This window comes from Fonsecaea monophora, assembly GCF_001642475.1.
Source record: "Fonsecaea monophora strain CBS 269.37 chromosome Unknown Scaff170, whole genome shotgun sequence".
In the NCBI taxonomy this organism is placed as follows: Eukaryota; Fungi; Ascomycota; class Eurotiomycetes; order Chaetothyriales; family Herpotrichiellaceae; genus Fonsecaea; species Fonsecaea monophora.
In genome coordinates, this window is record NW_019174101.1 from 13,018 (window position 1) to 35,979 (window position 22,962).

The 22,962-nt window shown below is 52.6% G+C and overlaps 4 protein-coding genes across 4 annotated transcripts; all 4 read left to right on the forward strand.

The window, feature by feature from the left end:
- Positions 1 to 237: 237 nt before the first annotated feature.
- AYO21_11612 (hypothetical protein) lies at positions 238 to 1,197 on the forward strand (the record flags this gene model as incomplete). Its single annotated transcript, XM_022661499.1, has 1 exon — positions 238 to 1,197. The coding sequence occupies one exon, from the start codon at positions 238 to 240 to the stop codon at positions 1,195 to 1,197; it is 960 nt and encodes a 319-aa protein (XP_022506188.1).
- A 1,735-nt stretch (positions 1,198 to 2,932) lies between these two features.
- Positions 2,933 to 5,796, forward strand: AYO21_11613 (hypothetical protein; the record flags this gene model as incomplete). Its single annotated transcript, XM_022661500.1, has 2 exons — positions 2,933 to 3,239; positions 3,299 to 5,796. 2 exons carry the CDS (start codon positions 2,933 to 2,935, stop codon positions 5,794 to 5,796), a joined length of 2,805 nt encoding a protein of 934 aa, XP_022506189.1.
- Positions 5,797 to 8,141: 2,345 nt separating this feature from the next.
- On the forward strand, positions 8,142 to 9,974 carry AYO21_11614 (hypothetical protein; the record flags this gene model as incomplete). The annotated part of the gene is made up of 1 exon (XM_022661501.1): positions 8,142 to 9,974. One exon carries the CDS (start codon positions 8,142 to 8,144, stop codon positions 9,972 to 9,974), a length of 1,833 nt encoding a protein of 610 aa, XP_022506190.1.
- An 872-nt stretch (positions 9,975 to 10,846) lies between these two features.
- Positions 10,847 to 14,347, forward strand: AYO21_11615 (hypothetical protein; the record flags this gene model as incomplete). Its single annotated transcript, XM_022661502.1, has 3 exons — positions 10,847 to 11,065; positions 11,164 to 11,407; positions 11,463 to 14,347. 3 exons carry the CDS (start codon positions 10,847 to 10,849, stop codon positions 14,345 to 14,347), a joined length of 3,348 nt encoding a protein of 1,115 aa, XP_022506191.1.
- Between the last annotated feature and the right edge of the window lie 8,615 nt (positions 14,348 to 22,962).

Genomic DNA, 22,962 nt, shown 5'->3' on the forward strand with positions numbered 1-22,962 from the left:
TGAAAGCGGCTTCGAATCCCCCGCATGTGAAGAAGAGGCATGATGCTGAGGGGAGAAAAACACGGGCAAGGATGGCGACGGCGCAGTTACCGATTGACTGTGCCGCTCTCGGAGGTGGTTTGTTCAGCGTGATGAAAAGATGGATTATTTCACGAAGACATTTTCCTTCGGTGCGCAGTTTGTCCCTTCTTATCTACAGCTGAAAATTGACATACTCCTAGATATATTTCAATCAACATGGGCTCTACAAATCCAACGACCCTCGTCCCACCTCCAGGCGTGTATTGTCCTGCGGTCACTTTCTTCGATCCTGACACCGATACCCTGCTCCCAAATGAACAAGCACAATACTATTCCTACCTTGCAAATTCGGGATTGACAGGACTGGTTATCTTGGGGACCAATGCAGAGACCTTTCTACTCACCCGGGACGAACGATCTGCACTCCTGCGGTTAGCACGCAAATCGGTTCCTGAGAATTACCCTATCATTGCCGGGGTCGGAGGCCACTCAACAGCACAAGTACTTGAGCACATCGCTGATGCCCATGCTGCTGGAGCGAACTATGTTCTCGTGCTCCCTTGTGCATACTTTGGCAAGCAGACCACACCCACCGTCGTCCACAACTTCTATGCCGCTGTCGCGAAAGTCTCTCCTCTTCCCATCCTCATCTATAACTTCCCTGCCGTGTGTAATGGCCTCGACTTGGACTCGGATGCCATTGCTGCATTGGCGCAAGAGTTCCCGAACATTGTTGGAGTGAAGTTAACCTGTGGTTCGGTGGGAAAGATCACACGACTCTCGGCCACCTTCCAACCCGACCGGTTTGCGGTTTTTGGTGGGCAGTCAGACTTTTTAGTTGGTGGACTGGCAGCTGGATCAGCCGGTTGTATTGCCGCTTTTGCCAACATCTTTCCGAAGACGGTTGTCAAAGTCTTTGATCTGTGGAAGATGGGTAAACATGATCAGGCATTGGCACTGCAGAGACTCTCTGCTCATGCCGAGAACCCTACAAAAGCTGGTATTGCCACGACCAAATATGCCGTCAGCCAGTTCAGCGCAAAGAAGGCAGGGATCCAAGGCGACCTTGAGGCCATGCTGCGCCCTCGACGACCGTACGAAGAGCCTAGTGGAGCGGTCAAAAAGAAGATTGTTGAGGCGATGTTACCAGTGGATGAGATTGAAAAGACGCTGTGAAAGTGGTGATGATCGGTTTGCTAGAAATAGAAGGACAATGGAAAGCCCTTTTCTTCTTTGACGATTCTAGGCTTCCACAGCCTTATTTCAACACAATTGTTCGAAACGCCGTGTTACCCGGTATAGCTCCACGCTGGGCAAGCCACCTCGTCAGGAGCAGATCTTTTGAATCGCCGTTCTCTCGGCTAGTTGCACCGCCAAAACAGGCGATATCGATAACATGGCCTTTAACTCGTAGTACAAGGACAGATCGGCCGAACCAGAATCGTCACCTTCTTCTTAGATGCTGATCAGCGCTGCAAACTTGCTTAGTGCCGACATGATGAGCGCCACTGTGGCTCACCAGGAGCCTCCAAGCATGGACAACTACCTCGTACACGGCACAGAAAAGAAAATACGAGCAGCTCCACTCCACTTTGATGAGTTACACGAGATCCATGCACAAATGTACAGGATGAGGTTGGAATTTGTCACCTCACAACCCGAGGCGGGGTTTGATGCTGTACTCATCCATCAGGTACATGCATGGAACATAATCCAAGCTGAATGAGGTAGGTGAAGTATCAATCCATCTGATTATATAGAAATGACAAAGTACGGCATTCTACCGAGAATATGCGCAGTCACCGCAGTTGGATCAAAGTCCCTACGTCACTTGCTTCCCCCACACCCACCAGCACCTGGTTGCACCTGCCGGATAATTTGCGCCGATGCCGCGCGTCATTGACTTCCTAAAAGATCCAAAACTGAAGGAGCACGTTGCACCTTGTAATTCCTATCAAGCAGCTAACAAGTACAGCGAAGTAAAAGACTGATTGGCACTGACTTCCGTAGAAACCCGTGACACTGGAAACTAAGGGTAAAACCTGCTTTAGAGGCACTACTACATACCTAAGTAGTAGCCAGAGTTCATGAACCCTCTTTTGGCGAGTTTAGCGTCTTTTCACATTGGTCTGTCTAGCCCACGTCTTTCTTGGGGAGCTGGGAGCTTGGAGAGCTTAAAGCTGCCACGATGCATGTGGTGTATCGCATGCAGACACGCAGATGCAGGTCTCGGTTCTTGTCTCCACGCCAGCTCTTGTCGGCATCGGCATCAAACATTCAAGATGTTGGTGGGGTTGGTACGAGTAGTTCGGTTGCTCTCTAGTCACTGTCGTAGTGGTAGTAGTATCATCCCAAGTAGTGACAAGTGACAATTCCCATCGCCATTCCCGCCTTCCATTTTTCCACCCATACTAATGAAAAAAGAGTCCCACCCTTTGTCTTTCATTTATCACTCTGGAAGTGCTCGACCTTTTCCTCTCACCTTCGCCAACATTGTACCTTTCGTTAAACAGCGGTCCAATACCCTTAATTTTGCACATAATCCCACCCTCTTCGACACTGCCTGCCCTTCCCGACCAACCCGGAAGTCGTCTCAAAACTTCACAAAAGTCCGTCGACCGGATGTCCTCGCTGTGACCTTACCGGAACTGTACCTCCAGCTCTCTGCGACCTGAGAACTTCAAAGAATGGGCTCTCAAATAAAATAAAAGAATATCCACCACATTTATTCACGAAATAATCCCAGCCAGACTGGTGATTGCTTCAAGCTGCGCACCACTGAGCCCACCACACTTCCTCTGGTTATGTCAAGAGTTCCCAAAGCTTAGACCACCACTCACTGGAAATTGACGAGACCTGGTCGAACACTGTTCATTCCGAGAAGTCGGCCGTCAGCCCTCTGGCAGTCATGATGTCGGTGCTGGGGCGCACCATGTACTCATGGTTGACAGCATGGTCGCTTGTGGTGATGTTCCTGGGATTGAATGTGCAACGGGTAGCAGCGGACAATACCAGATGGATACAGTATACAGGCAACGACGGCACCGTCTACCTCGACGACAATAGACGCCCTTCTTTGTACACTCAGGATTTTGGGGATTGCCAGGGCGACTCACTCATCAATGTCACCCGGTTCGATGCGGCCTACTACAAGGACAACATGACCGTTCTCTTTCACCTGGAGGGAAATTCCGCCCTGACAAACGAGAGTCTGATGCGTGAGTTTTTATTCCCCCAGATTAAAGTGCTGACATTCCGGCTGACTGAAATATCACAGTATATATTGGCGTTTTTGCTTACGGAGAGTCCCGTTTTAATCTGACGTTCAATCCATGCAACGCCAATATCAACTCCCTCTGTCCTCTTAACTCGTCTATACCCATAAACGCGAATGGCATTATCCCTGTGGCACCATCGGACGTGGCCAATATTCCCTCTATTGCACTGACCATCCCCGACTTCGAAGGACAGGCAATTCTCCGAATTTTTGCCAACTCGACCGAATCTCAGATTGCTTGCTTCTCTGCTGTGGTGACCAATGGAGCTTCTTTCGCGCATCCGTCGGCCGTGGCTTCTGTCCTAGGCGCATTCGCCGTCGTCGCCTTGATCTCTTCGGCGGCTGTGGCCATGTATGGACATGATATTGCTGATACTCGGAAGCACTATGCCCACTCGGTCTCCATTTTCGTGGTGTTCTCCGTCTATCAGCACATCTTCTTCACTGGAGGACTCTCTATGAATTGGCCGAGTGTCTTGGTCTCATTCTGGAGTAATTATGCATGGTCAGCTGGGATCATCTACAGCGAGAAGATGCAGAATTCGATCAACCAGTTCATTGGTAAGAACTATGGAAACATCAGCATGGTTGGCGCTGCTCCCAATGGCCAAAATGCCGTTGGCCTCGGAGGCGGCTATGAAATCACACAGATCTACAAACGAGCGGCTCCAACCTCGTTTGGTATGGGAGATTTGCTAAAACGACAAGCCACGAACACCACAAACGGCACTGCTCAATTCTCCTGGTATGGAACACCAGTGCTCCCAGGACTGCCACTTCCAGGGAATTATTCCGGCTTTGCTGGAACTTTAGCCGAGATCAATATACCCGCGTCCAATGCATTCCTCACGGGACTTTTGTGGTTCCTCATCCTGATAGCTTGCCTTTTGGCTGCTGTTTTCTTCCTTAAATGGAGCATTGAAGGTTTGGTCGTCGTTCGACTGGTCAAGACAACCCGACTTGGGTATTTCAGGAAGCGTTGGCTCTGGTTCATGGCTGTAGCTGTTTTGCGGACATGCTACATTGCCTTCTTCATGATGATGTTCTTAACCATGTTCCAATTCACTTTAGGGGGAGCCCACGGTGTCAAGGCCATCGCAGCGGTCATCCTGACCATTTTCCTGGTCGGAAACCTAGCCGTTTCCGGGTATGCCCTTTGGTACAGGACTAAGTCTGAGGTATTGCCGGAGTTGCAAGAGCAGGCGAGTCATGACTCTCGAGGCAACGAGAATGTCGGGAAGTCCGCTTGGTACAAGATCAGCTTTAAGAAAGTGCCCGAAGCCCAAGTTGCCGAAGGCCAGACAGGTCGACCAAGAACATGGTTCCAGAAACATTTCCCTGGTGCGACCCCTGGCAGAGTTCATGTTCACGACGATGAAAACTACATCATCAGATTTGGCTGGCTGGCGTCAAGATTCCGTCGCAGTAGATGGTGGTTTTTCTTCGTCTGGCTGATCTATGAGCTTGTGAGGGCCGCATTCTATGGTGGAGCTGCAGGTCATGCTTTAACTCAGGTCTTTGGTCTGCTGGCTTGGGAGATTATCGCTCTGGTAGCAATCGTGCTGTTGAGGCCCTTCGAGAGCAACCGGCTGAATTTGATCATGGTCTACCTGCTAGGCTTCAGCAAAGTGGCAACCGTGGCATTGTCATCTGCATTTGATGCTCGATTCGGACTGGATCGAATCATGACCACGGTGATTGGAGTGGTCATCATCGTCATTCAGGGGATTTTGACCATCTGTCTGATGATTGCCATCGTTCTTGGGGCGATCTCCAGTTACATGTCCATCACGCGTTATCGAGAGACTATCAAACCCAAATCATGGCTGAAGCCTCGGACACGATATTTCGCCCATGTCGATCGTAAAGCAACTGATCGACCGAAGCCACCTGCGCCAACTCCACCGCCAGTGCCTGAAGGGCCGAAGGAACCTTACTTTATGGTGTCAAGCGTCCGACGCCAGCCCAAAATCGAGGACGAGGATCCAGACAATCAAATGGCCGAGTTGTACATGTCACCACGGGCTTCGATGGACCCCGAAAAGGAAGCCAGTTATCAGGCAGGCGTGTCTCGATCACAGTCCATGCGGTCTCGAACTAGTGTATCGAACCTGCCTTATGGAGCGAGGGCTCATCGTGTCAGCTGGAGCACAAAAGACTTTCAAGAAATGGGCCTTGAGCAGGCCGGCCCGGCTGCCAATCCAGTACATGCACGCATGAGTGTAGAGAGCATCCGCGATGTCCCCAGCAGGCATCGGTCAGCAAGTCTGCGGGGAGTTTCAAGAGCCGGCACACCGATTGGGGAGGTCAATGATCTGCCTGCCAGCTCAGACGTTCCGGCCTATCGTCGGGGGCATCGACGGAGCGTGTCGACGCCACTGGGGTCAATGCGCAGAAACACGACCGTCGACGAGGAAAAGGAGAACGATCCAGACACAATACCCACCAATAGTCCCGGAGTGGACAACGACGCTGCACACGAAGCGACGAGACGTTGACGACATTTATGGACATGATTAATTCATGGAGCTTTGGACTGAGTCAAGCTGCTCCAATGATGGGCTATGACACGACATATTGATTTTACGAAGGGGGGCTATTTTTATTACCTAGCATAGACAGGGGGCTTCATTTCCATGTATTGGAATCATTATCGAGGGGCCAGGTATGGACACAGCAAAAATGGCGAGGCGTTAGCGACTCACATCACAGCGAACGGCGTTTGAACAGTTTTCTGGCAAAGTCACTACCGGGTCGCTTTGCTGGACATAGAGAGCAAAATAGGAGTTTGTAGGTGGCCAAAGGGTCTGATGAGTATACTGTGTTTGGTCGATTCTGCTACCCCTGGTGAGTAGGTGGTTTGGCAAGCGACAAGATCTAGTGTCTTCCTCCTTTTTTCCCAAGGCATGTTTCTTGATGTCACATCCACGCATTCAATGTTCCTGCTGACGAAGCCCACCTGCCACCCCCAATAACTTGAAACTTGAGATGGAACAGTCCAGGATGGGGGGTCGATCGTGAAGATGCGCTATATGTCTGCGTGCTGCTGTGCTCTCAATCCTTTCAAGGACACGGTAGCATTGGCTTTGACCGATAAGAAGAACGGACTGACCAGAATACGAGATGGATACCTGCAACTTGAATCAGATGGGCATTCTCCTGTGCCCGAACCCCCTGAGAGACAGTTAGACTTCTGCAGCCCGAGGAAGTGTGTTTACAATCATCTCGGTCGCATACAAGTACAAGAGCGTCGAAGATGCCGCCTTGCCAAAAAGAGGGATGACTGTCCGCGAAGTGAGGCATTTAAGGAGAATGGCTAGGAAGTCCAGCCTGGTCTGTCGTCGTGGCGCTTGAGACATCCTTCAGACAAGCCCCTGTGGTGATAGTCGCATGTAGTGCATCCTGTGTTTCTGGAGGGTTTGGGAGAGACGGCACCCCGGATCAGCGAGCGTGGCGGGCGCGGCGGGCTCGGCGGGCACCTTGACTGTTTTGGAGGCTGTTGTACCGGTACCATTCGTTGGTGGTCAGTAAGCAACGGCCCAAGGCGCGACCCTTTTCCCTGGTACCAAGGAAGTGGCTTAAGTGGACAGGCGACGGACACCCCCGGAAGCAATGCCTCGCTCGCTAGCCTCACCACCCGCAAGAAGCGGGCTGCTACTGGAAGTCGTAGGCGGTGGAGGAGCCACCAGCCTACCTAGGCACTCTAGGCTATACTTACCTAGGTACCATTCTGGTGAGGGGCTCAAGTAACGGGCTGTCCTTTCTCCCCGGAGAGGTGTTCTGGCCTCCCGTGCCAACCCCTCCAGTCTTGCCTAAAGCATGCCATGAACCACCAAAAAGCCCACCTGGAGCCACCAAAGGAGCCACTGGTGGGACACCCCGAGGCTCCCCCGTAACCCTTCCAATGCTCCCCCCAGTACTTGGTACGTAGGTAGTGAAATAATAATGGGGCAGCCTCTACCAAAGTCTTCGCGGACCAGCCGCTCTTCACCGACGGAACTTTGGATGAGCATCGTCAGCCATCGTGCCGTCCATCCCACTGTCTCGTACTCGTTCCAACTTCTCCATTCATCAAAGGCACCACCTGCTCAAAGCTCACCATTTTCCCTTTTCGTCTCGCTAGTTTGACAGTCGAGATCATCTAGGATCCATATCTTCTTCCGACACAAGGCATTTGTCAACTGCCGCCCCCGACATACAGAGATTGGATCGAAACCCGACTTTGCAACCTTGTCGAAGACGCCAGGAATGGTTTCTGTGCCCTGCTTGACTCTTTGGCAGACTGCTTACAACGAGTCTTGGGGCGACACCGATGCTACCTCATTCATACCTTGACGCCCTGACGCCCTGACGCCCACAGACCCTCGTCCGCCGTATTCATCCATCAACTCGTCCCGTCTTCAATCAAAGACGGCCCCGGATTCAGCAAGGTCCCATCATCTCACCCCTGAATCGGACCGTCCTTTGGATTCCATCACTGACCGTCTAACGGCTCGGTAGATTGGACGTTGTTGTCTTGTCGACTCTTGTCGCTCTACCCTGGTCGTGTTTCGCGACGCAGATCCGTGCATGCGGCCCGAGGCTGATCGTGTCTTGTGTTGGACTACGCATTTAGTACCATTATCAACTACCAGGTCCTCTTCAAAACCCCTTCCTTGTGAACTCGATCACAAGTTCATGTAGTGGTGAAGCACCTGGATACTGCGAATTCAAATCGGTTCATCCAGCAAAGGAATACATCTGCAAGGTCTATCTATTGCACAAACGGCACCCCAACCCTCCAGCTACTAATAGTCTACCCTTGGTTGATCCAACGACTCATTCGATTACTCAACTCCCCGGTATGCCTACTTCTACAGCCACAGCGTCTAACACCAGTTCTCGGAGGACTCCTGGGCAGGTCCAGAAGCCTTCCGAAAATGCTCAGATTCCACCACCACCACCATCGCCGGACCACGCCGGACCCCGAGCAGATGAACCGGCTCCAAAAAGGCCTAAGCGGACACTCAAGCTTACTGCCTCTCAACGGGAGAGGAAAAGAGCCATCGACCGCGAGGCGCAACGAAGCATCCGCTTGAAAACCAAAAATTATATTGCCCATCTCGAGAACTTGGTCCGAATTATGGAGAATGGGGCGCCGTCGGCAAGCCACGGCGAGAGCGGTGAGCAGCCCCTTGGACAGGCCAAACCTGAGGAAGGGCAAGAAAGACTCAGATCGCTATTGTCTCAGTTGAGGCAGAGCGAGGATGAGGTTAGACGACTAAGGGAGATGGTCAATGGGGTCCAGAAGCTGGTGGCGACGGCTCTGAATCCAGGCGAAGGCCTGGTCGCACAACAACTCACCGGTGCTAAGGCTTCCGACAGCCAACAACCCACATTCATGGCGACGCCCCTTCAAGGTGTGGTCCATGATCACCTCGAGAACAGCGCCTCCGTTTACTCACATAGTTCGGATTCATCCTCGCCAGTGGTTGAACTTGGGTACCAGCCTTTTGATCACCCGAAATTTGCCGAGGCACCTGTGCCCAACTACACCGCCAAGGCAGCAGGTCTTCGAGCCATCCCTCCGCACCACGCAGATCGACTTGACAGTCTTGGAAGGTTAGTTCCTCCTGGCACCATACTGGAACGGCCGACTTCAGAGCCCTTCGACATTCTGAAGGACAGGGTCGAAGGTGAATTGTTCCTTCTCTCGGAACGGGAAATCAATCGGGTCTTGGGAGGCGGTCACCAATCCTTCGCGAACCAGAATCTTGACGAAGACATCGCCGTCCGGGCAGTATTACATGGTTGGCGCGATGTGCAGGACCTGTATCTTCTGGACAGAGGCTGGCAGGCACTCAAGAGCATTGACCAATTCATCTTCCACGAATGTGGCGTTGTAGAGAGAATCGCCATTCTCCACATGATGCGACTGAAGCTGCTCCATCAGAGCAACATGTATCCGCAGTTTCTGGCTCCGCTGCCGCCATTCTTCCAGAGAGGATCGACCGAAGACCCGGATATCTTGGAGAAGACGCCCATCATCGAACATTTTGTTTGGCCCGGTCTACGAGTTGGTCTGTGCAATAATAAGAGGAGGTATATCAACAACAAGTTCTCGGATTCTTTCAGACGATCACTAAAATTTCTATGGCCATACAAAGTATCGGATGTTTATGAGAGAGATCCTGTCACCCAGCTATATACAGTCATGCCGGAATTCAAACGCCGCGAATGGGATCTCCGTGTGTGGACGATGAGAAGGGATTTCTTTGCAGATGCAAGTGAACTGGTAGGCGCGATACCGATGTATGAGGCGCCATTAGATCGACCCCTGATCCCAGCCGCACCAGCACCTATGCAACCAGGCTGGTTTGCAGGACCTGCGTCCCGGCGGATGCTTCAGAAAGCACCTGTTGGGGAAACGAGCAAGCAACAAGCCACTGAGCCGCAGATGGAGTCGGCGCATGTACCTGTCCATGCTCACTCATCTCACCACATCGGCGGCCTGTCATCAGTCACGACAACGACCAACATACCTGTGGCGCAGATTCCACATGCCGCAGAGGTTGAAGCTTGGCTAGGAGATCCTGATATGGTGCCGCAGTATTGGAATATGGGGCAGGACATGAATGGGAACTTTGAGGCTGTGTCTCCTCAGTGGCCAACCGTTCCACGAGGATTCGGAAATTGAGATGGATAATGAAATGGGCGGTCTTCTAGGATTGAATTGATCTGGTTGTCGATGACGTCCACATCATATTGAATGTATTGGTATCTGGTTCAAGATCTTGAGTGCCTTTTGGTAAAGAAGTGCGGCGTTTCTAAGCGTATGGCCGGGAGATATCTCGGGATTCTAATAGAGTGTCGTGGGTTCTTTTTTTTTTCGCCTCGAGCCTGGCCCTGGGGTTCCGCACGTCGCCGAACAAACACAAGGTGCCTGGGGCTACAAGATTGTCGTGTGTTGGTGCCACCACATCAGTTGCTACAAGTTGCTTGTATGTAGAGAGCTTCAGATATGACGCAAATCACGTGTCCCGGCTTGGTAAGTCGTCACTCGTCAATCACATGCGCCGCACCCGTGCAGCCCACGCATCCATCATCGAACCATCGAACCATCGAACCATCGCATCCAAGCGCATGCAACCAGCTGACAAAACTTATCCACGTCCATCCCGCTTTGGCTCTTCATATATCCAAGTACCTCGTTACCTGAGCAGATGCTGTCGCTCAATTCGCCCAAGCCTTTCTCATGCGACCCTTTACCGTTTTCTGCAGCTTAGAAGCTTCGTCCGGTCAACAGCGTCATTGAATGCCGTGCTTCCTTTGTTGCCAAACCTCGATTCATCCATTGCCTTGATCGTGTCGGTACGGGTTCCTCAGTTGAACCACATTCGATCAGAGGATCCATCCCCGTTGTCTATTGTCTCTTCCGGCAATCATATCAGAAAGAGGCAGCCCCCCTCCTCTCCCGCAATCTAGGTCGAAGACATTAAACCCCCCTCCGGCCAATCCGGTTCACAGGTGGCCGATCCAATTTTTTTTTTTTAATGTTAATCATCTGTCATGAATTTGCTCACGCGCAAAACTTCGAGCAAATCGCTCTCGGAAAAGGAGAATAGAGGCAGAGGCTCGACGGGCCAGGATGCTGGCGCAGCGGAGCGCATTGCAGACGACAGCAAGCCATCCTTCTTCCACCGCCTGAGCAGGAAGAGCAGCCGGTCCAGAGAACGGGAGACGCACAGTAGTCAGAATGAGACCACGTCAACCCCGCATCCGAGCGAGGTGAGTATGATTTGACACATTGCAACTACTTCTCTTCGTCTGGCAGTATACCTCGCTGCACACATGTGCGTCGATACTGACTCCGGGGGCGCTTGCAGGCGAGCCATGAGCGAGAGGCAGCGACTGCGAACGCGCATAATAAAATCGTTTCTCCTAAAGTCGCCGAAGTCCATCCAGAGCTTGCTCACGCCGACACCAAAGGGAAGCATTCTATTCACGTCGACCCTTCACCCCACACGGAGAAAACTGAGACTCTCCAGTCTCTTGACCCAGCCGCGAAGGAGAAGGCTCCCTCACTACCCAGAAGCAATTCCGAGAGGCTGCAAACAGGTACTGAAGCAGGTGAGTTCCTCGTGTCTTGAGCAATGCCGACATCAGCCTAATTTTGATGCTATAGACGATCAGCCCAAGACTAAGCGCCGTCCGGGAGGCTTGACTAAGGAAGACGTCGAGCATCTCTTCTCTGGAGCTCCCCAATTTATCCTCGAGAAGGGTCGGAGAGGCCGCTACTTTCCCCAATCATTTTTCCCATGGAATAATGACCTAGAGATATCCGATCTACAAGACCGGAGATATATCAAGCACGAAAGCTTCGCGCTCGCAACGCTACACGCCCACTTACCTATTCCCGACGAAGTCAATTGGAGACCGGGAATGGCGGCCCCCACAAAGAAGCAGGGGCTCGAACTGGGGAAGCGACCAATGTTTGAACTCGGAATCTTTGAGCGACCGAACATGCTAGGCATCGAAGGTCGAGAGCCGGGCTCAGTAGGCATGCGATATTTCCTCGAAAGACCGGTTGCGGATGGCATGACGGACGAAAGGATCAAGGAGCATGGCAAGGACGTCGAGATTGACCTGGCCATCGCAAATGCCCCGGCGCTCGAGGCTTTCAAGATGCTCGCTCTAGGGAAAGACAATGAGGAGCTGAATGCCAAAATCGGCAAGCATGCGCCCACTCAGGAACGAACCAGATTGATCAACGAAGGTCCTCGCGCCTGGAAAGCCGTAGGTGTCCGGGATATCAGCATGGAAGTCCTGGCCGAGAGGATGCACCGAGTGGGCGACTTGCGCGACCATGTTCTCAATGCCGGCTGGCGGACCACCGTCCTAAACCACATTGACGCCCCGTCTCTCTATTCCCATCTCTTCAACGAGCTTCTCTACCCACCTCACCGAGTGCCGTCGGATGCCAAAAACGGGAAGACATCCCTGAAGATCCAGATTGAAGCACTGGTCAAAGTTCTGACCACGCCTGGCGCCTGGCTCGATCTGAGCATCCCGGAGTCGCGGTTGAGGTTCGGGAAAATCCTACATAGCCGGACGACTCGACACGATCACGATACAGGTCTTCTGGTCATTGACCCGGAGCGGAAGTGGCTGCTCATCCAGCTCCTCCTGTCTGTCGAACTGGTCATTCGCCTCGATGCGGCCCTGAGACTAGGCGTGGCACTCCATGCGGAAAACTTCGAGATCAGCAGCGAAGAAATTCACCATTTCAATAAGCTACGCAACCTCAAGGTCGATTGGGACCTTGTGGCCGCCCGGCGATTTCTGTTCCTATCCTATGTCAAGAAAATTGAAAAGAGAGACTCAGCTCCCGTAACGCCGGTCCATTCATTGGAGCGACCTTCGACTCTCAGGCAGAAGTCTTCGGGCGACCACCGCCACTCCTTGTTTGGCGATCTCAGACACAAGATGGGGTTGGACAAATCGGATGCCGAACCACACGTTGTGCTTGATGTCTGCGACGTGGCCATAATGGCTCGACAACCGGCGGTAATGGTGGACGGCCTCTTCCGCTTCGCCACCAACATTGGATGGCCGCGAAGTGAGCAGCTGCACGACTCCCTGAAGCAGAAGCTGTGTACGGCGTCGGTGGAAGAGAGGGAGAAGATGCTGATGGATGCGATCGTCTGCCCTGATGACAACACCGCCACGACTAGCCCGGTCAGCCTGACGCCTCCGCTCCAGAGGTTCAATGTCGATCTACATCCCGCTACACCCACCACCATCGGCGGCTGGCTCTCACACAGCTGGCTCTCGGGTCTCATCCTCCCGGGCACCTCGATCTGTGACATCCTGATGTCAACGGTCCTCGAGAACGACCCTGACCCACGGACTCTCCAGCATCTTGGCTCTGCCCGCCTACCGCTGCGAGCTTCGGGGTTCATCCTTGACGGATCTTCCTGGTGGTCCAAATCCTGTATCGTGGGGCGGGTCATGGCACCGACAAAAGGGGGTATGGAGTCGATGGGTTGGATTCACACACCCAAGTTCGTGCCCTTGGTCGAAAACACCCGCGAGCCGGTGGGCAACCGCTGGGTGAAGATCAAAACCTTTCCTGTGCCCACGACTCGCGACCGGCCGAGGATTTTCGACGGTGACAGATTGGCCGAGGATTCGACTCCGCTGGGTAAGGGGAAAGGAGGGATCATGGGCACCGAGTTCAGTATGGTAACTGACCACGTCTTGGATGACGGAAGCATGCCCGAAGTCACCGTCAAGGACATCAAGGTGCATTTATCCAACTCGGACCTAACCCTCGCATCTGCGGAACACCCATTGTCCGCATGGGCTCAGTTCGAACTTATCCTCGCACCATCTACAACCCCGACTCCATCCCATCTATCATCGGGAGAGACGCTCACTAGCGAGACAGCTCGGCTCCAGATTCGCTACGGCCTCGATCGCGCCGTGTACTTTGTGACCTCCCACCCATGCCGCCTGCCTCACGGCCATGCCACATTCAAGCCCGGCTCACTGGATGCGCATTACGAACAACAACACCCCAAACACATAAGAGGCGTGGCGGAACACATCCCTGCGCATCCACTGCACAAGACATACGCCTACGTGACCAAAACACTGGCCGAGATTGTGCAGAATCCGGACCTGGATCCCCCGAATCCAACGAGGATGGGCGATGAAGGGGTCTGGATCATCGATGCGCGAAGTCATGGCCAGTCGCCACAAAGTTCACAGACCTCCCTACATGGCGAGACACCTACACCGTCTTCAACGCCGACGCCAGCGGCAGCTGAGGGAGCAACCCATGGCGTCACAAGTCCCAAAGTGCACCTTGACTATCTCCAGCGCTATCTCCACGGAAGCACCGACCCGCAACTGTGGAAAAAGGACATCCTCGTACGGGCGTGGTGTGCCGAAAAGGGTCGCAACGCCATCGTGGCCCGAGTCGGACGCACATGCCTGTCCTGTGCGATCCGCGAGGCCAAGGCGCTCGAGATCTCGGTCATTATCAGGGTCGGAATCAAGGAGTGATTTTCCAGCGGAGTTTAGCACGGAGGTCTAACGAAGTGGCCGGTCAACCGGGGAGGGGGGGGGGGTTCCTCGCTGGCCGCTGGTTTTGACATTCAGCTCGCAACATTTGGATATGCCAACCGGCGGGTTTGGGCAGTCGGACACAAATCAGGAACATGGATGCTCGGGCACGCAATGGGTATGCGCAAAGGGGGAAACCTCATTTCACCAATGCGGTCAGATCAGATCGGTCATGGGACTCACAGATGGAGCGAGGCCCTTCATCCTCATCCCTTAAGGCACATTCCTAGGGAAGGCAGGGTTTGAAGTGAGTCTTCAAGCATGGCGATGGAAATGAGACCGGGAGAGTTAGTGAGGGTGTTTAAATCATGAACACGATGTTGACGGCGAGATGGGAGGACGCGTGACGCACCGGGGGGAATTTGCGGGACTATTTAATCGACCAACTGCACGTCATATCACGAGACGAGCTTGAGATGCTGGGATGATCTGGGACGACCTGGCACGCCTTGGACAAGATGAAAGGAAGTGACACATGGAAGCTCTGAAAGGAATGGACATATGGGATGGGATGGGATGAGATATGTGAGATGTGTCAAATATATGACTCTGAGAGAGATAGAGAGCGTGATTGAGATGAATCAATGGACTCTACAAGCAAGGACAAAGATAGAGACAGACATTCTGCACCGAAGCACGAGAGGTCTCTTGGTAGTGAGTCACGGTTCATATATCATGGACTATGTATGGATCGATCTCTCCGTCCATACATATAGTGAGCTAGCTATCTCTCAATCTCTCAATCTCTCTATGCCTTTGTTCGTCACCATTTCCCCCAGGGCGAGAGAACGAGGGTACAAGGACGGGTTTGCGAAATGATATCGACATGATGTGTGTCTAACGTATTCATCGTCATGCGAGAGAGAGAGAGAGAGAGAGAGAGTGTGTGTGTGTGTGTGTGTGTGTGTGTGTGTGTATATAAGAGAGAGTACCTACTGTAACCTGTAACCTGTAGCCTGTATCCTGTCCATTCGCATCGATTCGTCACTCTGTTCACACAGGCAAGAAGAGATAACAGGAAGAATAGATCACGGGAGAACAGAGATAGGAAGTGTGTTGCACGCATGCGCTCTTCTGTCGCTCACTCCCTTCCTCGCTGAAGGACGCGGTGCTCTCAATGGAAAGCGTTTTGCGTGATAGGAGGAGACCAACCGGGAATGACAATGTCTGGTCGGCGCGAGAGGCCCTACTACTTCAAGACTGCCAACTCCCAGTGGGCGAGGCATTGTCGAGAAGCCCTCGAGAGCAATACCACCTTGATTCATCTTCTTTTGTTTGTCCTCTTCAAAGGCCGAGTCCGAGTCAAACAACCCCCAACACTTTCTGCAGGGGAGGGCAAAAGTTATGCAGAAATGAACATGTGCCACCAAAGGGTCCCATGGTATTTCGGCAACAGGCCAGAGTCTCCGAAGAATGCATGTGAACAGGGGCTCTCGGTGGTCACGCATCAGCACCCCGACATCGAGGGTTCATGGGAGAGGTCGACCTGGCGGGGTGGGCTGCGAGATTGCATCCGCCACGTACATCGCCAAAGCGCATCAACACCGTCCCTTGGAATCCAATGGGAAAGGGGTTGTGTGGGCTTCCTGAAGTTTGTTGCGAGTGCTCTGCTTGGTGTTGCCTGATGGCGCAGAAGGACAGCAGATCGCACCGCTCATAGTTACGACCTCAATGACGATAGACGTCCTTAGTTCCTCCAATCCGACCTGACCTTCTCTTATCATGTGCACCGCAAATTCAGTCCACGAACGCTCCCTGGTGTTCCGCCAGTGGATGTTGACGTCAGTAACATCCTTGCCCACAGCAATCCACGAAAGCATGAAGAAGAGAGCTGAGCCCGCGAGAGAGTGCGACTGGGAGCAATGGAGGTTGGAGAGATTGATGGATCCAAGGACGGTGACCGGCGACGCCGACCCAGCTTCCTGGTTCAGGGAGACCCTGGAGTCAAAAGTTTCACCGCAACACACTGAAAGGATGTTTGTGAAGTCAATGCAAAGACCTTGCCCGAGTCAAGGTTCAGGTGTCTGTCTTTGATTTGTGGCTTGCGACGTTGTGTGCAACCCCGACTGAAAAGAATGTCTCATGAGAGGAAAGCCGAAAATGAGGTCTAGACTCTCTCTCGACAAAGTGATTCAAACAGGCCCAAAGATCACCCCTTCGCCTTTCACGAAAGGGACCAACGCTAATGTCACCAAAAAACGCTTCCTCTTGTAAGAGTTTATTTTAGGCTGTCCTTAAAGGCTAAGGTGTGTCGGTCACATTCCAGGTCTCGGAAGACTTGTACTCGGTACCTCGTAGATTGTACGATCCTGGACAATTTTTAACACCTAGTTCCCATGTTTCACTTTTGACAGGCAGCTTATCGGAATTATATCCCTTGGCGCATCCTCCGGGGTAAGCAGGTAGACGAAGAAACTTCGATTGACATTATTGTTCCAGAAGTCGGCTGGGTGCGGAGGCCCAACCTTGCGAGAAAAACAGTGACGGTGAATGGACACAAGTTGCATAAATTGATGTTCTAGACCAGGAAGATGATCCAAGTTTCTCGATCGCGCGAAATACTTGTAGGCTCGATGGCAGTCTTGGAAACTACAGGCTCTGAGTGGGATCGCGTCAGAGGTGTTGTGACAGCATCAACCTGTCCCTGATGGTTGGTGAGTTCAACGGGCGTTCGCCACGATCGTTAGGGTGGGTGGATTCGTGAGAGGCGGGGTTCGGTGCACTGTAGGGAGGGTGTACGAGGTATCTAGAGAGTAAACAGCTTAGCTTTCCTGGTAGCTTCGTTCTGTGCTAGCGGTGCGTCTGAAGAGGGGAAGAGGGAGAGAAAAGGAGTGGACTAGAACTTGAACTTTTTTTTTTCTTTCGAGGTGGCCTGTTATTGGCGTTGAAGCAGTGTGTGTATGCAGCGAGAGGGAGGAGATGAATCCAGAAAGGAGAAGATTTTTGTGATGTGATGATGATGATGAGGATGGCGATGATCATAACGTTGATAACAAGATGATGGTTGTGGTTGTGGTTGTGGTGAGATCATTGACTGCGGTCTTTTGAGTATTTCGCATAAACTTGTGCGTAGGTCACCCGAGTACGCAGGCAGCCAGTGCCTCAATGAGGCCGATCATGGCCCCCCCTTGTTCAATCAGAGCATTTTAAATGTTATTCGGTACACATTCCGACCATTAATGCAGAGCGTCGTTGTTACTTGTATGTAGATCATCCTCGCCATCCTCGCCATGGTTAGCACAGTACGAGGCTTGTCCTTCTGCTTCGACATCCCCCTCCCCTTCTCAAATGCAGACCCCAACCGACCATGGGTGTTTCACAATGAGCCCTCTGCATGCTTGACAAACCCAGTGAGCATCCGCGTTGTGATGACCAGATCGAGTCCTCCCAGTTCCCCGTCCACAATCATTGCCACTGGGCGGATGTTTGGGAATCCGCTCTTGACGTCCAATGGCGAAGTACTCGATTGGCTGACAGTCAATGGTGTCTCTCCTCTCAAATCATACGTCGCTCCCTTAGCAGTCGGTGTGAAATAGTACCGTCCACGTCTTTGGTAAGTCGCGATGGTGATCGACTCCTTTGATCGCCCTCACCCACCTCTAAGTGGACATCAATAGCGCTGGCTCTAGGGCAAATAGGCAAAGTACCTCGTACAAGTGATGAGCTCCATACCTCGTGACGACCATTCGGTATTGTGAGCCGATAAGTCCAGATAGAAAATGTCCTCTCAAGTCATCTGTCTGCTGGGAATCCTATCTCGATGACAAAGCTCGACTGCGTTCCAAGTACCGGGACAAATCCTATAGGAGCTTCGAAATGGCGGCGTCGAGGTGCTATTGTCAAAAACAGATAACGTCTCACCGGTTCGCCCGTCCTGCGCGGGCATTGTCCCCCGGAGACAAACCGTCTTGGGCACTGCCTTAGATGCCCTTTCAGCCACCCCCCCAACCGAAGAAGAAACCCTTTGACGTGAAAAGGAAAGAGGAGCACGCGCTAAAGTATCCAAGGACGTGTACAGGGCCTCGAGGTAAAGAAAAGCCCACATACCCTAGCTGCATGGCTCTGCGTGGCTTGTAACAATACCAAGTTTTTCAATGCTGTGCTATCCTAGTATACCGATCGGAATGATCGCTTCGCTGTCCAAACCCCATGTCGAGTCTCAGGCATTGCTCATAGGTAAACACCAGCAGGTCAGGCACAGCATCGGGCGTTGTACTCGGTACCATTCGCAAGCTGGGTCAAGTTTGTTGGGGCGAAATGCAGAGTAGACTTCAATGGCCCCCAGTCTCCTTGTGCCAGGGCATGCTGCAACCCAAAGTCGGGCATCAAGGGCAGTCGTTTTCGCTTCTTCATCCCCCCCAGTCGCACTCGTAGGCAAGGCAGAGACGGATGCAGGAGGCCATTGAAAATCTTTAGTGGGCATGGTGGTCTGATGCCTGGTGCTGCCACCGTCCAACCCACTAAACTCTCTTTTTAAAAATAGACGGCGAAGATTCAGAGGCCCTTGTTCCTTGACCCACCAGGCCAACAGATCGACAGTCCCCCTAGGGAGAGAGAGAGCCACAGTGTGTCGTCGCACCTGTCCCTTACTCTCCAGACTGTCAGGGCTCCATGGGAAACCCAAGAACTCTGATACCAGGAGAGGAATGGTCAAGTCATCTTTATCTGCTTTCTCCAACCCATCTCTTGAATTTCCCAAGCGAGTAGTCAGAGGGAGAGAATGCGACAAAGCGTCGTTCGGGGTTAGACCTTGGCCTCTTCCGCCCACAAGTCAATGGTCGATCTCTGTCTTTCTCCTCTTCTGAGCTTTTGGTGTGAAGCCCCAAGTTGGGGATGGATTGGCACCCAGCGATTGCGACTGCTGAGCTGCCAGCTTTCTTCACTTCACATTGGCTAGTGTCTCTGCAGAATGAGGCGGTCCTGACTGCAAAGATCGACAAGGAGCTGGCATTCATACTCGTAACCCCTGGCTTGGCCACTCTGCCGAACTCCGAGGCCTGCAGAAGGTGTGTCTAGTACCAGGACTGACTGTGTACGCGGTGGTAAGGGGGTCGACTTCCCACGCTGGGCCTGAGTATTTGATCGTCGGTAGAAAAGTCTACCGACCTGCTGTTCAAAACCCACTTGCAATCTCGGGGGAGCTGCCATTGATGCCAAATGTTTTCACTTTGGCATGACTAGAGGTCTGCAATTGCCATGATGTGACCCATGCGAAATCAACCACCATGGCGACCACCGGGTGAAGGGGAGAACGGCTTTGCGGAACTTTATGGTGCCAGCTGGCGGTGACCTCTTCTTTGGTGCCGCCATAGGCTTGAAAAACCACATGGCAAGCTGCAAACAGCGCACAAACCCATTCGTTCTTTGCTCCGAGGAAATCAAAATTCCCGACGGCTCTTTGAGAGACACTCGCTCATGCTTCATCTGGATCGGAAAAAGACCACGCTTGGAGTTGCCTTCGATTGGTGCATTGCGTCTTGGACCAGCATGAAGCCCCGAAAATCTTACTCTGTCCTCTCGGAGACTGGACAAAGTCTGTATGCTTCTCTCAGGCATCCAACTTCAGATTTCTTCCTGCTACGTACTCCAAACTCCCACTTAGGCATGATCAGAGAGGAGGCAAAGGTATCCATTGACGATACCCTGGACTTGATGCATTCCAGGCTGTTTTCCCCAGAGAGCTCTGCTCTTTCGACTGACTTTGAACTCGCTCTTCTGGCGCCCGTGGAGTCATCATACCTGTAGCTCCGATGGAGGGGGTCGGATGCTGATTTTTACCCCTAGAACGCTGTTTCACCCGAGAGCTAGGGACCACCAGGTGCTCGGTCCACGTGGAGAGATGGTCGCCACCTAGACAAGTGTTGTAGAATAATACGGGAGGAACGGGCGATAGACTTTTGGTTGAGAAAAGTGTGCCGCTAGCCTTCTGGTTGCAGAATGTACAGGGATCTCCAATGTGGACTGTGAGACGCAGTAGCTTCGACGCTACTTAGCCATGCCATCAACTGGGAGTCGACCCGGACCATGTTTCCGTTAAGTCTAGACTCCCTGGACAAGGTCCCTGAGAAGATCTCTTTCCAAAGGAGGATCTGGAGGAGAGCCGCATCCATCAGACACAGCCACATGATGGGTTTGTATTCGTATGTCTGGATTCTTTTTCCCACGGTCGCTCGCTGCTGTATCCTCGTCGTTAGCCCCTCAGTAAAGATCGCTTGCTGGATACGAGCACAGAGGTTGGCCTTTTGTTCCGTACCCCTCCGCATTCACATGGAGGCCGAGCTAAACTGAAATTATGCCGCTATGGGCAATGATAGTCGTAGGGGCTAAGCGAGTAAGTCAGTGCAAGGAAGGAGACTCGCCACCTCTGCTCTGCACCTAAAACCACTTACGAGGCTCCTTTAGACGCTGCCGTCGTCCCTCTCTCACTAACCTCGTTGCGTCTATCTCGGAGCAGCACGAGGCTTGGACCGAGTTGGATACTTCGAGTGGGTCTAGGGTCAACTCCACGCAATCGCACCCACGCCACTTTCTCGGTTAAGACGTGCTGACAAAATGCATCCATGGCCTTGGTGGTGACGTGTGTGGCATTCGCAGTGGGCGGATCTTGAAGCGCCTGACAGGCACCGAGGACAACAAACAGGGTACATGCAAAACGTGGCAGAATTGTCCCAGGCTGTCCTGCATCTTTTAGCCGCCCACCCCCCGCGTAGCTTCGCAAAATCCTTCGCCAAAGACCGAAGAGACGTTGGGAGCAGGTTGTAACCTATCTTGTCCCTGTTAGACTGAGCCTCAGCACATGATTGTCGGCTTTGGGCCTAACTCACCAGGCAGGGGTGCCACCTGGCACGCGCCCAATGGGGCCCTTCTCTGGATCGAGTCGGGGGTGGGCAGATGTTGACTAGACTTCGGTCAAGAGTCCCTCAGCCTCCACAGTTACCATCCAACGCATGGATAGCCGCTCTTCAGATCATGAACTTTGAGTGGAGGATGCGTCTCTCCTCAACCGAGCCATCCGCACCTTACCAGGAAGAGTCCAACTTCAACCCCCATCGAAGCCACACAGCGGGCGTTCAGTGGCGCTAGCTCTGAGGATCAACTCCAGTGCTGTCGGGGCTAAGTACTGTTAACCCCAGTTCAACGGGCTCCACTGGAGAGTCTCCCAAGGCGCTCTCGCTCGAGACCGAAGCGACATTTGTGAAGATCAATGCATGTATTCATCCGTCAGAGCCGGTTTTCGTGCTGTGAAAATGTAAGAGGGCCTAGCTGCTAAGGTCTACCCCATTGACTGGGTTCTCGTGCACATTGTCGGGCCTTGTCGTGATCCCCCTTTTGATGGCTTTCCGCGAGGCAAACAGCAGCTGATCTTTCCACTTCAGAATGATACCACCGTCATTGAACAGCAGGAATGGACCAGGAGTCTGGTCGCTGAGGCCCGTGGTCCACAACCCCTCCTCATCAAGATTGGTCCTTCGAACCAGTCGGTTGGGATTGCGGCGCCTGCGCCTCGTATTCGTCGTTTTCTTAGAATCTTCTGTCGGGGAGACGTTCCCAATTCTTCATTGGTGGAGACAAGTTGGTGCAGATCGTTCCTTGGACACCGAACTTCCTTGTAGCTTGTCTCGGCACACCAGGCAGGGAGGTACAAGTCGTGGAGGCTAAATGACGGGCAGCATCACCCACCAGCTTGGATCAGACAGCCTGCCTTTTTTTTACCTTTTCAAAGTCGATCCGAGCAACTCAAAGATGGTCAGCCGCACCACCTGGGACCACATCGTAAATCTCCAGATCTCCAGTACCTCGTTTTACAGGCGTTCTGGACTTTTGGAATGCAGATATAGTTGAACTGTGGCTTTTCTCCGAAGTGGATCTTGTAGTAGCTGCTGGCCATCCAGCCATAGTCTCCAAACGGGCAATCCAAGGTCAGGCATGATTGTTTGGGGGTCCTGTTCTCGCATCTCACCGGGGCGAGCCCCGTCTCCCCCTTGGCTCATTGGGGAGCATCTTGTGCGATCAGCCATCCAACTTCCCTGTGCAAGAACCTCGTCAACGCCTAAGAAAGTCAATGGCGCGAGCGATTGGACTCGTATCTGTCCTCCGCAGGTGGACTATTTGACTCCTCTCGTGGCTTTAATCGCTAGTACGGAGGCGCTGGGGTCCAAACTCGTCGAATGCCAGATTCCAAACCATACCTTTTCCGCATGCATAGAAGTGTCATATACCACACTGTCATGCATGTTGAGGGCGCTTGTTTCCTGGTTTGATTCGCCTGTTGCGGATATCCAAGTCTTTTCGCGGTGGCGGGCCTTTTCTTCTGACCATATTTTACGATCCACGAAGAGGGAACCCAGTCCTCGTGAACTGCAGTTCCCAATTCTTACCACTGGTCAGTCTGTGTTCTCGACTTCTAGGGGACATCCCGGTCTATCCCCATCAAGATCCTTTTGTTGAAATTCTGATTGTTCTTTTCATTTCCTCTCCAACTTCTGCTCCGGACGAAGGAACGGCTGACAATCCTCTCCACTCCCTACTCGATTCAACCGATTGTCTTCAACTGT